Source organism: Rhinoderma darwinii, chromosome 13 (assembly GCF_050947455.1).
Source record: "Rhinoderma darwinii isolate aRhiDar2 chromosome 13, aRhiDar2.hap1, whole genome shotgun sequence".
NCBI lineage: Eukaryota > Metazoa > Chordata > Amphibia > Anura > Rhinodermatidae > Rhinoderma > Rhinoderma darwinii.
The window spans coordinates 6,778,884-6,793,368 of record NC_134699.1 but is presented as its reverse complement, the minus strand read 5'-3'; the positions used below and the strand labels follow the sequence as shown (position 1 = coordinate 6,793,368).

Here is a 14,485-nt window from a genome sequence, read left to right as displayed (position 1 = left end):
TACCCTGTGGAGATCCTGCAGCTCCCAGCATGCCTCTGGCTGCTTGGACATACTGGGACGTGTAGTCCTGCAAGAGAAGTAATATTGGAGACCCCCTCTGTATCGTGGCCCCATCACGGCTGCTTCCATTAGTAAATTACGCGTGTTCTCCAATATTGTCCAATCCTCACGTTCAGATTTCCTAATAAAGATCTCGGGTACTGCCGTAAAGCGCCAACACACATAGAAATTGCTGTAAAATTCATCTTAAAGGGGACGTCTCACAGGACAGGATCTCTTTAAATTAGGGTATCTGTACATTGCCCAATCAAATCTTAACTAATAGGATAATTTCACCCACTAAATGGCACCCAAAAGTGTCAATAAAGGGGCCAGAAAAAGCGAGTCCTGCCCCTTTAAGTCTTAGTAGTCAGGGCTGTAGGGCAGTGCATCATGTGACACCTCTCGGCTCTGCTGAATGGCTGTGAGAACTCGAAGAGGGGAGGGGCATGAGAGACGGCCTATTTTACAGCCCCCGGATTGACTCTAGCCAGTGCAGGACGCCCTCGTTAAATGGGCCCTGTCCTGGTGACTATTTCAATTAGGGGTTTCATCTGCATTTATACATTTCACGTGACTGTAATATGGCCGAACTTTAGCGTTCATATTACGGCTGCAATACCTGGACCCCCGGCGGTTGTGCTGAACAGATCTTACATTACCATAGGACCTAATGGCGATCTAAGTTCAGGTCAGTAGAGCCGGGGTCCAGGTGTTGCCGCTTTAATATGGCCCCTAGGGGACTATTTACACGTTGCGGTCGTATCACGGTTTTTGCTGCTGCGATTTTTTTAAAAGGTGGCAAAAAATGCAACGTGTGAATAGATCCTAACATGCGGCCATATTACACAGTGTCAGAGGCGTAGCTAGCAGGGTTGGGGCGGCGGCCCTGGGCCCACTTACACGGCCGGGATCGCCAGGGCTTCTCGATGGTGACCAAAATGGCTACAAACATCGGTCTTAATAACGCCTCTACAGGTGTCAGTGAGGCCCGTAAAGAAATGTTCATACTTCATGTATTTCTACGCATGAGACCGAATGCTGAGCTGAAGAGGAAGAGCGGAGCCGTGGCACCCCCTCCTAACCCCCCTGCCCCTTATCCCGGAAGCTCCACCTCTCCACGTCACAGCGCCACCTAACGTCGGGAGGAGAGAACATATCTCCATCCGCTGCTGAGCGTTGGCTTCGTCACGCATGGCCCTCAACAAGCGCCATCGCCATGTAAACCTGGATGCCCTCGCCAGTACCGGTGCTATATGCGGAGCTCAGGCTGCTGCCACGTACCGGTTCCTGATCGCAGTCCCGCGGACTCAGCTACCAGGGTGCTCCGGCAATCAGGATGGAGGACCAGATATTCAATGTGGGGGCGACGGATAAGATCAGTGGAGATTCAATTACACCCCCTCCCCCGTAAGTCATCTTCTGTTATGGGGGGGGGGGGTTGGAAAAACGCTGGATGTGATTATACCGAAGGGGGGCGGGAATTCTGGATCTAATTATACCGGTGGGGGGGGGGGGGGATTGGGAAACCACTGGATGTGATTATAGGGGAGGAGGTCTCCGGATGTGTCTTCCCCCCCCCCCCCCCACATGCTGAACTTCTAGCGACGCCTCTGAACCACGTGAAACCAGCCTAGGAGTTATACAGTGATACACCCCCAGCCCCCCCTGTTGCTGCCATTCAGGACAAAGGAAAGTTGTACTAAGACCCCTGTGGGAGCGGTCATGGCGGCCATGTTGGCTGTCACTCAGCTCTCCTAGAAAAAGATCAAATTCGCAACTTGAAGAAAAAAACTTTTTTTTTTTTTTGGGGTGGGGGGCTCTTTAAATAAAGGACAATAAATAAATAATGGCGCCCTGTGGTCACCGGATACCGGGCCTGTCCGCCTGGGCTCTTCTCTCAGGTTACATTAACCCTGTCATTCCCGCTTCCTTCATATAATAATCACTATTCTTCCACAACACACCCATGTAATGCAACCTGATCCGTGCGTCGGCCGCGCTCTCGCTGTGTGAACGGTCGGCTATTTGAGCCGGGATTAAGTATTTCCAGATTGCACGGTGTGGACGTGTGCAGCGCAGCACAATTCAAAAAATGCAGCACGTGAGAAGAGCAGGAAAGCAAATCGTATCTGAGTCCATAGGAGACGGGGGAGGAGGGGGCAAATTGGAGTGTATTACCCTACAGTACCCTTTAAAGGGCCAGTACACCTCTAGTGTGCATTGTTAGAGGAGTAGCTGTAAGCGAGGTCATTATACCATAGAGCAGTGGTCTCCGACCTGTTGTTGAACTACAACTCTCAGCATGCCCGGACAGCCTGCGAATTAGTCGTTTCACAACAGCTGGGGACCCACGAGCTGGAGACCACCACTATAGAAGCAGCTGCTATGGGGCTTCTTGGGGGGAGAGCAGTACAGTTTAGCGCTGCCCCCAATTCCTATGGGATGTAGGAGAAACGGACAGTGGGTCATTCGCTGCCGTTCTCTCCTATAAAAATGGGAAGAGCGGGGCAACAAGGAGCAGGCTGTCCTGTTATAGCAGAGCTTGAACCAGCAGGGGGTGCCACTTCTCAAAATTGTAGATATGTGATATAAAGTAGTAATCATGGGGGGCAGGGAAGTTTCCGCACTGAAGAACTGATAACAGAGAACAATAGATTGTATTCACCAGTCCTACAGTCACCTCTGGGATCCCACATTTCTCCACACAGACTTTCATAACCCCCAACATCCAGCTTCTAGGATTGGCCCAGGTCAGTGTCTCTGGTTATATACGGGACTGGCATCGCACTCTGAAGGGCAGACAGACTGATCGGGTGAGAAAACCAGTTCTGTATGCCAGACAGTGGGAGCGCTGGGTAAACAAACAGCGCAGTGTACATAGGGACGGTTATGAAATCCTGCTAGTTATGCGACTCTGGGGGGAGAGTACAAGCAGCGAGAGGAAAGACGGAGACGAGCAAGTACCGTCACGCTGCCCACATCACCCACGCTCCAGCACCTACTTCAGGAATTTAGGCACAGTCTATGGGACCTGCGTCACAGAAAGTGAAGTGGAGCATGATCCCGGCTCCCACAAAGGACACCCCCTATCTATATGATCTATTAAGCCATGTGAGCGTCATAGAGGGGTTCCCCTACTCAGTACCCCATCTATTATCCCGAAAAGCTGCAGTGATAAACCGCTCTCATACTGGAGGACTAAATGTATATACAAACGTGCCTATTCTTCCGGATTGTCCAAGAGTCTTATAAAATAGCAGAAATATCCCGCACAGGCTGCTCGGAGTCACCACTAGGGGGAGCTTGCTGCATATTTGTATATATATTGCCCCCATTGAGTTCACCAGAAGTTATATAACTCTGTATGCAGTGAGCTCCCCCTTGTGGCAGCTGCAGGCAGACAGAATTTTATCGTTTAACACTATGGCTGTGTGAAGGGAAGCTCTGGATTGGCACCGTTTGTGAGTAGGCACTCTGCTGGTAGTGGGGGGCACTCAAATGGTGGGATTAATGGAGGCACTTTGTAAACGCCATCAACAGGTACAGAACATATCCATAGAAAAACTTCTACATCATGATAAGCTCTCAAGTGTCCCTGTTCCTTAAAGGGGTTGTGCTGGATTGGAAAAACATGGCTTCTTTATTTGAGGGAGCTGGGCTGCAATACCACACACAACCTGGATAGAAGTGTGGCGCTGTTCCTAGAAGAAAGCAGACATGTTTGTCTAGTCCTGTATAACCCCTTTGAAATAGGCCAGTAAGATCGCTGAACGTAAACTCAGGTCATCGTAGAAACTTTGTATTGAAACCAATGGGAAGATGAAAAAACCTGCGCTATTTTATGCGTTGATGTTGGAGACATATTAACGGGGAATTAAACGTAAAAAAAAATAAAACTTTTGACATGTCATAGTAAGGCAATGTTCACACTAGCGTTAGTATAGTATACGTTTACCTGTCTTCCGTCAGAGGAAGAGAGGATCAGAAGATTATACGGAAAGCAACGGTTCCTTTCCGTTTGTCTCCGTTCGCTAGGTTTCCGGATTTTTTTTTTTTTTACGGAAGCAAAAGTGCAGTCTGCAGGACTTATGTTTGCGTTAAAAAAAACGGAAACCTAGCGAACGGAGACAAACGGAAAGCAATTGGAAAACAAAATCATTACCATTGAAATCAATGGTAATTCTAAAGGAACCGTTGCTTTCCGTTTAATCCTCCGATCCTCTGACGGAAGAGAGGTAAACGTATACCGACACTAGCGGGAAAGAAGCCTAAGGCTCTGTTCACACCTGCGTTGGGGTCCCGTTCTGATGTTCCGTCGGAGCTTCGTCAGAACGGGACACTGACCAGACACAAACGGAAAGCAGAGATTTCCGTTTCCATCTCCATTGATTTAGGTGGTGACGGATCCGGTGCCCATGGTTTCCGTTTGTCTCGTAGGCGACTACGCTATTGCTTCCGGCAAAACAACGGGTCCGGTGCACAACAGAGACAAACGGAAACCATGGGCACCGGATCTGTTACCATTGAAATCAATGGTGATGGAAACGGAAACCTCTGGTTCGTGTCTGGTCAGGGTCCCGTTCTGACAGAAAGATCCGACGGAACGTCAGAACGTGACCCCAACGCAGATGTGAACGAAGCCCAACATGTGAGAAGATTTACATTGGTGGGGGCCTGAGCAATGGGACCGCCACCGATCGCAAAAACGAAGCTGCAAAGGGTTCGGGGGAGCGCTGTGCCGCTTCGTTTCGGATCGGTTTTCCTCGGAAAGCCGAGCGAGCGGTATATGGTCTTTCTATTGAGCCGTACACCTCTCAGAAGAAAGCCGATCAGAAACGAAGCGGCACAGCGATCACCTGAGCTCACGATCAGTGCGGGGAGTCAGGGGTGTATATTAGAAAGTTGTCCCCCTGAATTGCTGCCGGTGAGGCACCACTTTAATGCGTAGGACCCCTTTAATTGTACCGTTCTGGAAGACATCCCTATGAGGAGGTGCCAGGTGAGGCCTCTATGACCTGCGGAGAATTCGACGTGGGAACGAAGGTATTTTTCCCAGGGGTAAAGTCTTCAGATTAAATAGCTGAAACTGAAACCACAAGATGGATGAGTAACGAGAGGAGCGAGAGATCAGCAGAACGGCGACTTCTGTCACCCACAAAACCAGAACGTCACCAAATCTCCGCTGATTCAGCCGCAGGGTCACAATACCACCATTGTCTGGGCGATGTTATTGTTCTGGAGACAGAGATGAAGGAGGAGGAACTTGTGGTAGGACGAAGATGGTGTCACCCAGGGTCAGACGTAAGGCACAGCAGAGGAAACGGTACGAGGGCCCTTATAATCCACCTGCAGGTCATCATCAATAGACTCCAGAAGTGATACAAGAACCCCAAGAAGTTATTGCGACATTTGTAGCTCCGGGTAGGGTTGTCCTCTGCTGGACCTCATGGGCTTTGTTGTGGCCACCAAAGGACCATCTAGTAGGACAATCCAACCTGGCGGATGAAACCAGTCCTGGGACAATTGACTCCACAACACCCAAAGTGATGACATTAACGACCTATTAGAAGAATATTTTAAAAAAATAATCCCTTCTATGTATAATAAAATGTGAAAAACTGTATTTTAGTATCTCACTTCTAGGCTGAGATATGAGTGCTTGAACTTACAGGCCCAAAGCCAGAGGCTGCACTACTGAGTCTGATGACATCATGTCCTCTTCGGATTTCTGTATGGATCCAATTCACCATCTATATCAGTGTCTACCTGGCTTTATAGTTACGTGTAGTCATGGCAGGTCAGGCCTCTACAATGTACATTCACAACTCCAGTAAATAAAGGGATTGTACAGAATTAGAAAAACATGACTGCTTTCTGCTACAAACAGTGCCACACCTAACCACAGGTTGTGTGTGGTATTGCAGCTCACCCCAATTCACTTCAATGGAGCTGGGCCGCAATACCAGAAACAACCCATAGAGGTGATGCGGTTTTTAGGAGGGAGCCGCCATGTTTTTCTAATCCTGGAATATCCCTTTTTTTTTTTTTGCTATGATGTAAAGAATATTTCCCACAATGACAGGAAATTCCCTGCCACTCATCACACGGGAACATTTATATTAAAGGACGAGACTGGTTGGTGACCTGATATCTTAGGTCTATGAGAACCTTAAAGGGCCACTAACCAGCAACTTATAACGCTCCATCACTATTATAAGAAGAGCGGTGACATCCGTCACAACTATTAACATAAACGCCTCTGGAGGTTCTCGGCCCTGGAGATGTGGCGTAAAAGTAGCGATCATGGCGGCGGAGACGTTTCTACGCTATCAATTATCCCGAGTAACAGCATGTCCTATTCTCGTGCGTTTTTTACGCATCACGCACCTACTGAAGTCAACGGACGTGTGAAAAAAAGAAAAAACGGACAGCGCACGGACGTCATCTGCATGCTGTTCGTATTTTTCACGCACCAGTTGCTAAAGAAATGAGGACAAAATAAAACGCCTGCAGTGAGCTACGGATAACATACGCACGTAAAAAACGCAGCCGCGCACCTTACACTGATGCCCCGCGGAACTGCAATGCAGGAAAAACGCTGCGTTTTTTTACACACGCAAAACAGACACGCTTGTGTGAATTAGGCCTAATAGAGAGAAGATAAACTGCAGGGTTAGTGTCCCTTTAAGAGGCTACTTAATATGTGTATAGAGAACATGCTGCAAACAAAAACCCCTCCACCCCCCCAAATAAAGAGGAGAGGGTGAAATCAGACACCAGCCGGTTCCATTCCTTTTTTTTTTTTTTTACTAACAAGATAAAAAACCCTTTACAAGCAGCAAATAAAGACAAAAGGCTCATTGGGAGCGGCGCAGCCCACACACCCGGCGAATGAGAGCGACATTGTCCTCAGTGCGGCCCATATTAACCCTGCGGTCACAGGGGGCTCAGTGTCCACATCATCAGCAGCACCGGAGACCACTGAGCTGTGATACGTCCCAATAACATCCAATAATCGTCCTATGGGGTCTGGAAAAACGATGAGTGTAGTAGTGACCGGAGACGTGTAAATTCCCACTTCTGAACCCATAGCCGCTCCATAACGCAGAGACAAAAGGGGGTCAGCGCGCGTCCACTGCAACATTCGGTCGGGTCCACATTTCTGCGCAAGTCAAAAATAAAGGGACGGATCCCATTCACTTCTATTGGTTACTTTGTATCAGTCCACACTGGCGGTTTTTGCATCCGTTTATTAAGATACGTTTTAACAGATGTCATTTATTTCTATGGGACTCGCACGGACATCAAGTCATTTTATCCTCATTTTACAGAGAAACGAGTAGAATCTGTCAAAGCCGCAAGTGTGAAAATAAACCAGCCAGAGACGGACAGAGGCCCCCAGAAACGACAAGTCTTCCTATATTTTTTGCAATCTGAACCCTCATCGGGAAAGTGGTACCTACAGAAAATTCACTGCACTGTTTTCCTGATACAGAGCTCCAAAACCTCTGACAGACAGAGTTAAATGATAACATTTTGTCTGCCTGCAGCCACCACTAGGGGAAGCTGACTGCACGTATTATGGACTTCAATGTATAAACCATGTGCAATGAGCTCCCCCTAGTGGCAGTTGCAGGGAGATAGATTTAAATGTTAAACTTCTCTCTATGCAGGGGATTTGGAGCTTTGTGTCAGATTATCATGGATTTCACCTCTATATAAAAAAGTGCAGAAATGGTGAATCCAGTCTTATGTTAACCGCCTGATGGAATCCCTATGCAAAGCCGCAAGCTACATGGGGATTTTTAGGCATGTAATTCTATGGAAGTTACAATATCTCACTGGCGTTTAGGACAGAGCACCGCCGCTGACCAAAGGTTTGTAATTTAAAGGGGTTTTCCAGTTTTATGTAAAAATATTTATTCATTGTATAGTAAAAAAAAAAGTTCTGCAACTTTTAAATATATTTTTGTTTTTAATCTAAAGATCTCTGCTTGCTCTAAGTGTATGGAAACATTCCAGGGTCTGAAAACCCTTCCTATGTCTAGTTGAGATTTTGTGACAAGACAGATGATACATCGCAACGAGCCCTGCAGTATCAGCTGGACATGATCAGTCTCTGGAAGGTATCCATTTGCAAGCAGAGATCTTGAAAAATTATGAAGAACTGAGAAAGTATGAAAGAAAGTTGCAGCACTTTATTATACATTGATTAAGCTTGGTTTACATGAAAACATCTTTAAAAATCGGGAAAGTTATTTGCATAAAAGCAACGGCCGCTCAGCGATATGCAAATTATGTGTAAAAACAGTGGACGAGATCAGCGTCTGTACATTTGCAATGGTAATAAGAAAAAAAAAAACTGGTCATGGCAGAACTGATGAAGACAGACTAAAATTGAACAGTGTATACCGTACATGTAGCAGAGCTAACTTAGTCAGATGTAGTAGAGCAGAGTTGGTCATCTGGCACAAATCATGCTGATTTTACAATGTAAATCTTTCTTAGGAATAAAAGTAAATCTACAGCATCATATGTCCACCATCATGCGTACAATGACAAATTCAGCTCTGCTACATCTGTTGTATCTGGTACAATCAGGGTTCCAATCAATCAATACCAAAGACCAAAACAAATGGTGTACATTATCAGAATCTATTACAAATCACTATGCAATGTAATAAGCCCCTGTATAGGACGGCGCTATATTCCAGGCAGCAGAGGGTTTATTGTGCTTTTCGGGGGGCACTGCAGATGAAAACAACCCCCTGCTCGGAGCTGACAAGAGCGAATTCAAGTAAATCAGCAGGGCAGGGGGCGATGGCGGTAAGGCTGGTCCAGCTCCATATATCAAACATTAATGAGAACTGTGCGTCGTGCTGCTTTACAGTATAATGGCAAGCTGGGGAACTACAAGTCCCAGCATGCAGGCCAGCAGCAGCTGCATAGCCACAGGTTGTGCACTAGACTTGGTCTCAATTTACCAATAGAAGTGAATGTTTATATCAGGGTTCTCCCATTTGTAATGAAACTAGAACTCCCAGCGTGCTCGGAGAGCCTCTAGCATGCTGGGAGTTGTCGTTTTGCAACAGCCGGACAGGTGGGAAACCGCTGGCTTATATCTAACACTATAAAACAAAAAGTCTTCAATATTCCGGGATAGAGGGGTCGCACCAAGTAGTGTAACATAGACCCCGTACTGTCCGGTCTGACGCCTAATCCGGCTACGCAGACATTTTTTGGACCTCTCTGGATTGCCGTAATCCATAAAGCCATTTTATAACCCTGGCGTTCCGTTCAATGATCGAAATCCCATAAGGAATACGCGTCGTCGTCTCTTGGGGGGCGGCTGCGCTGACCTGGGATTGGGCATACTCGGAGCTTTCTGCACTGACGCTGTGAAACTTGACGGACACGATATCCGAACTCGCCCGGACGAAATGCTCCGCTCCGATGTTGGAAACTTCCCCGGGGTCCAGGCCGCAGTAATTGAAGAAACGTTCGAGGTCGGCACTGGCTCGGGAATAGCGGTCGCTCAGGTCAGATTTGGAACGATGTAGGATGGTTTGCTTTTTACCTTTTTCGCTCGGGGTACCGGTGGGCGAGCAGAGGGGGCTGTCTGTGGGGAGGCACAATTTGGCAGGAGTTTCGATCACTCGGGTGATGAGGATTTCCGGAAAAGGGGAAGGACGTGGTGCGTCGCCGGGACGAACGTCCACTCTACGTACAGCCGTTGTGCTGGGCGTCCGAAGGCTGGCGGGCGTGCTTGGGGTGGATGAATTCTGTGGCTTCTCCGCTTCTTGCCACGGCACAATGTCTGCCCGTGGGGAGGTCAGAGGACTGTCACAAATGTTTATCAAGTTATTAAGAATCTCCAGATTTAAAGAGCTCTTGGCACCTCGGTTTTCTCCCCTTGTTGCAGTCGGGGAGCCCCTGCGGTTGGGGGTCACCAGCACTCTCCGAACACCCGGGGAGAAGAGCGGCTGCCGGGACAACGTCGGCCTGACCGGCTCTTGCTTGGTGCTCACCACCTGTTTGCTTTTGACGTACTTGGCTTTATCGGCCTCCAATCTCTCCACCGCGCTGGGTTTCCGAGCTCCTTTCTCCATCTGCCGTCGAAAGTATTCAGGACCTTTGTTGAGAATGCGAAAGGGCATTACGGAAGTGAGAGGGGCGCCCATTCCTGCGGACTGTAACGTACCCACGGGCATGGTGGCGATTCTTCGGCTGTGTTCGGTTTTGGTGCCTTTCTGTTGGGGACGGCAAATCCTTACATCCCACAGTCCAAGCTGCAGCGTCCGGGAGGGGACTCGACAAACCGCTCCTGCTGGAAAAAAAGTGCAATGTAGGAAAGACAATATTAACTCAGCTCATCCTTCTTCAGCGCAGTTTACAAGTGTTTGCCAGTCTGACAGCAACACACACAAAGCCACAGGCTGCAGCGGAGGGCGGGCCGCTCCTTCCATTCACCGTACAGCCCTCCTACCTCTCCTTCTCCTCTCGCCCAATCCCTGCCACGGTCAACTCTTCGAACTGTGCAGCTCCCTCCCACCCACCCTGTGTGGCAGTTGCTGGCAGAAAACTACCCACCACAACCCCCAACCTCCCTCCGATAGAGCCCCCCTTGTAGACATCTGTCCCCGAGATGCAGCTCAATGGCTGGAAAATTCCACTCCGGGAAACACAGAAAAACAATTGATTTGGTTGCACTATGGACAGGAATTATCTATGAATCATGCCACATGAATAAAGGACCTGCAGCGGGCACCGCGGGGCCATTGTGCAGTTACATGACTTTTACAAAGTCTAAAGGCAACCCCTGGCACTACCCAGCAGCAGGGCAACCTCACCATCCCCTTGCAATAATTGTCAAAGTAGGTAGCCCAGCCTATTGTCACATCAGAGGACATGGCAAAGTGCTGCTAATAGTAGGGGGCAGTATCACCAGGGCAACCGGTGACCCACATTACAAAAAAAAAAACCAAACAAACCTGACAATGGGGGCAGGTGCCACTGACGCTTCTGCCACCTCCTCTGGGGAGATAAGAGCTGCAGGAGGGAGGGTCAGCGCAATCACCCAGGGACCATCACAATGACCTGTCCATCAGGTTGACACAGAAGGGAGGGGTGGGGGAAGGGACAGCATCCCAAAAAGAGAAAGGAGACAATTAGATTTAAACAGCGATTATCCCCTCCCCGGCGAAACAAGAAAGTGAACTGAGGAAGACCCAGAACCAGATCCCAGTGTATCTACATGTACAGGGCCCCCGACTATACAGCACAGCGGCATCCCCCCGCACTACAGCACAGCGGCGCGCCCCCTCACTACAGCCATACCACACAGCGGCGTCCCCCCTCACTACAGCACAGCGGCGCGCCCCCTCACTACAGCACAGCGGCGCGCCCCCTCACTACAGCCATACCACACAGCGGCATCTCCCCTCACTACAGCACAGCGGCGCGCCCCCTCACTACAGCCATACCACACAGCGGCGTCCCCCCTCACTACAGCACAGCGGCGCGCCCCCTCACTACAGCCATACCACACAGCGGCATCTCCCCTCACTACAGCACAGCGGCGCGCCCCCTCACTACAGCCATACCACACAGCGGCGTCCCCCCTCACTACAGCAGAGCGGAACGCCCCCTCACTACAGCCATACCACACAGCGGCGTCCCCCCTCACTACAGCACAGCGGCGCGCCCCCTCACTACAGCACAGCGGCGCGCCCCCTCACTACAGCACAGCGGCGCGCCCCCTCACTACAGCCATACCACACAGCGGCGCGCCCCCTCACTACAGCCATACCACACAGCGGCATCCCCCCTCACTACAGCACAGCGGCGTGCCCCCTCACTACAGCCATACCACACAGCGGCGTCCCCCCTCACTACAGCACAGCGGCGCGCCCCCTCACTACAGCACAGCGGCGCGCCCCCTCACTACAGCCATACCACACAGCGGCGTCCCCCCTCACTACAGCCATACCACACAGTGGCGTCCCCCCTCACTACAGCACAGCGGCGTCCACCCTCACTACAGCCGTACCGCGCAGCGGCGTCCCCCACTCACTGCAGCCGTACCCCCCTCACTGCAGCCGTACCGCGCAGCGGCGTTCCCCCTCACTGCAGCCATACCACAAAGCAGCGTCCCCCCTCACTGCAGCCATACCACACAGCGGCGTCCCCCCTCACTACAGCACAGCGGCGTCCCCCCTCACTACAGCACAGCGGCATCCCCCCTCACTACAGCACAGCGGCGTCCCCCCTCACTACAGCAATACAGCACAGCGGCGTCCCCCCCCCACTGCAGCCATGCCGCACAGCGGCGTCCCCCCCCCACTGCAGCCATGCCGCACAGCGGCGTCCCCCCCCCCACTGCAGCCATGCCGCACAGCGGCGTCCCCCCCCACTGCAGTCATGCCGCACAGCGGCGTCCCCCCCCACTGCAGCCATGCCGCACAGCGGCGTCGCCCCCCTCACTGCAGCCATGCCGCACAGCGGCATCCCCCCCCCCTCACGGCAGCCATGCCGCACAGAGGCGTCCCCCCTTTACTACAGCCATATTACACGGCGGCGTCCCCCCTTTACTACAGCCATACCACACGGCGGCATCCCCCCCCTTTACAACATCTATATACACAGCGGAGTCCCCCCTTTTACTACATTTATATACACAGCAGAGTCCCCCCTTTACTACATCTATAAACACAGCGGAGTCCCCCCTTTACTACATCTATATACACAGCAATACCATCATGGCCCCCAGCACAGAGATCAGTGCACTCACAGCCCACTTCTTACCTGCGGAGGTCAGAGTCCTGTCAGAGACCTCAGCGCCTCTCTCCTCACCTGTGGCCTCCTCACCTGGCTCTCCTGTGCCTCCACCCCTTACATCCCGGCTCTGCACACCTCTTCCTGTTTGACTAATAATCTCTGTCTCCTCCAGCATTTAACCATTTGTGGCCTGCTGAGTCCCATAAACTGAGCTGCTGTGACTTGTAAATTGAATGACTCAGTTTATTTGTTATTTCAGCACTGAGATGTTTTACCATAGATAACATTGTGTCTAGTGTAGGTTATATCTGGGGCCATACTTTACACTGCAGGCGAGATCAGGTCATTTCCAGGGACAGAGCAAGTGTGAATATCGCAGGGAAACTCCACTGAAATGATGAGGTTATGATATTGGTAAATAAACTGAAAAACTGAGAATAGATTGTTCCCAAGAGCTTACAGTCAGAAATAATATCTATCTATCTATCTATCTATCTATCTATCTATCTATCTATCTATCTAAGTCCCAGATACACAGAAGTCAAAAAATGAGCAGCAACTCCAATGGTAAGGGTGAAAAAAAGTGGGTACTTTTATTGCCCGTGCAACGTTTCAGCTCCGTTCACTGGAGCCTTTCTCAAGCCTATCTATCTATCTATCTATCTATCTATCTATCTATCTATCTATCTATCTATCTATCTATCTATCTATCTATCTATCTCATATCTATCTATCTCATATCTATCTATCTATCTATCTATCTATCTATCTATCTATCTATCTATCTATCTATCTATCTCATATCTATCTATCTATCTATCGATCGATCGATCGATCGATCGATAGATAGATAGAGATGAGATAGATAGATATGAGATATAGATAGATAGATAGATAGATAGATAATGAGAGATAGATAGATGCCCGCTACTAATGACCTCTGCACCTTTAATAGCCTTGTGATGCCAGCTAGGTATAAATTGTGGGCGTACAACAAGCTCTGACATGCCACTTGTGACCGGGCACTCTGACATTAGGAGATGTTGCTCCATTTCAGGGAAGGGCTGACTGACTCAGGAGCTCCACCTCAGCACCACAGAAGATTTGGAGAAAACAAAACATACCCACAACAAACAGAGCGCCATCATCAGGACGCGACAGGTAACTCAGGTCAGATCCAGGCTCTGTAATCTGTTTAATAACTTGTACTTAATATATATAAAGTTTCCTGGTAGTAAAACTGTTTTATAATAGGTACAGCCATCCGCTGGGTGTAGTAGTATATCCTCCGTCACCCTGACTCATAGCACAGGCCCAAGTCATCGTCACCCAGCAGAACTGTCTCAACTAGTAGCTCAATCTTCAATCAGATTGTAGTGATAACATAGTTTTATAGTAAAGCTAAAAAATAATATACACTTCTCCCCTGGACTGTGATATTATCAGTATTCATGTATATGTGCTGGGAATATAGCGATATGTACCATGCTGGTATAACCTGGGTATCTCCTGTATATAATTATATATGTGCAGCTGGTATAAGTTATACATCTTCCTGTATATAGTGATATGGAGCATGCTGGTATAACCTGGGTATCTTCTGTATATAATTATATATGTACAGCTGGTATAAGTTATACATCTTCTTGTATATAGTGATATGGAG

At 49.3% G+C, this 14,485-nt stretch overlaps 1 protein-coding gene across 1 annotated transcript; it reads right to left on the bottom strand.

The window, feature by feature from the left end:
• Positions 1-6,872: 6,872 nt before the first annotated feature.
• FAM110A (family with sequence similarity 110 member A) lies at positions 6,873-10,450 on the bottom strand. Its single transcript, XM_075846632.1, has one exon. The coding sequence runs from the start codon at positions 10,251-10,253 to the stop codon at positions 9,267-9,269; it is 987 nt and encodes a 328-aa protein (XP_075702747.1). The 5' UTR covers positions 10,254-10,450; the 3' UTR covers positions 6,873-9,266.
• Between the last annotated feature and the right edge of the window lie 4,035 nt (positions 10,451-14,485).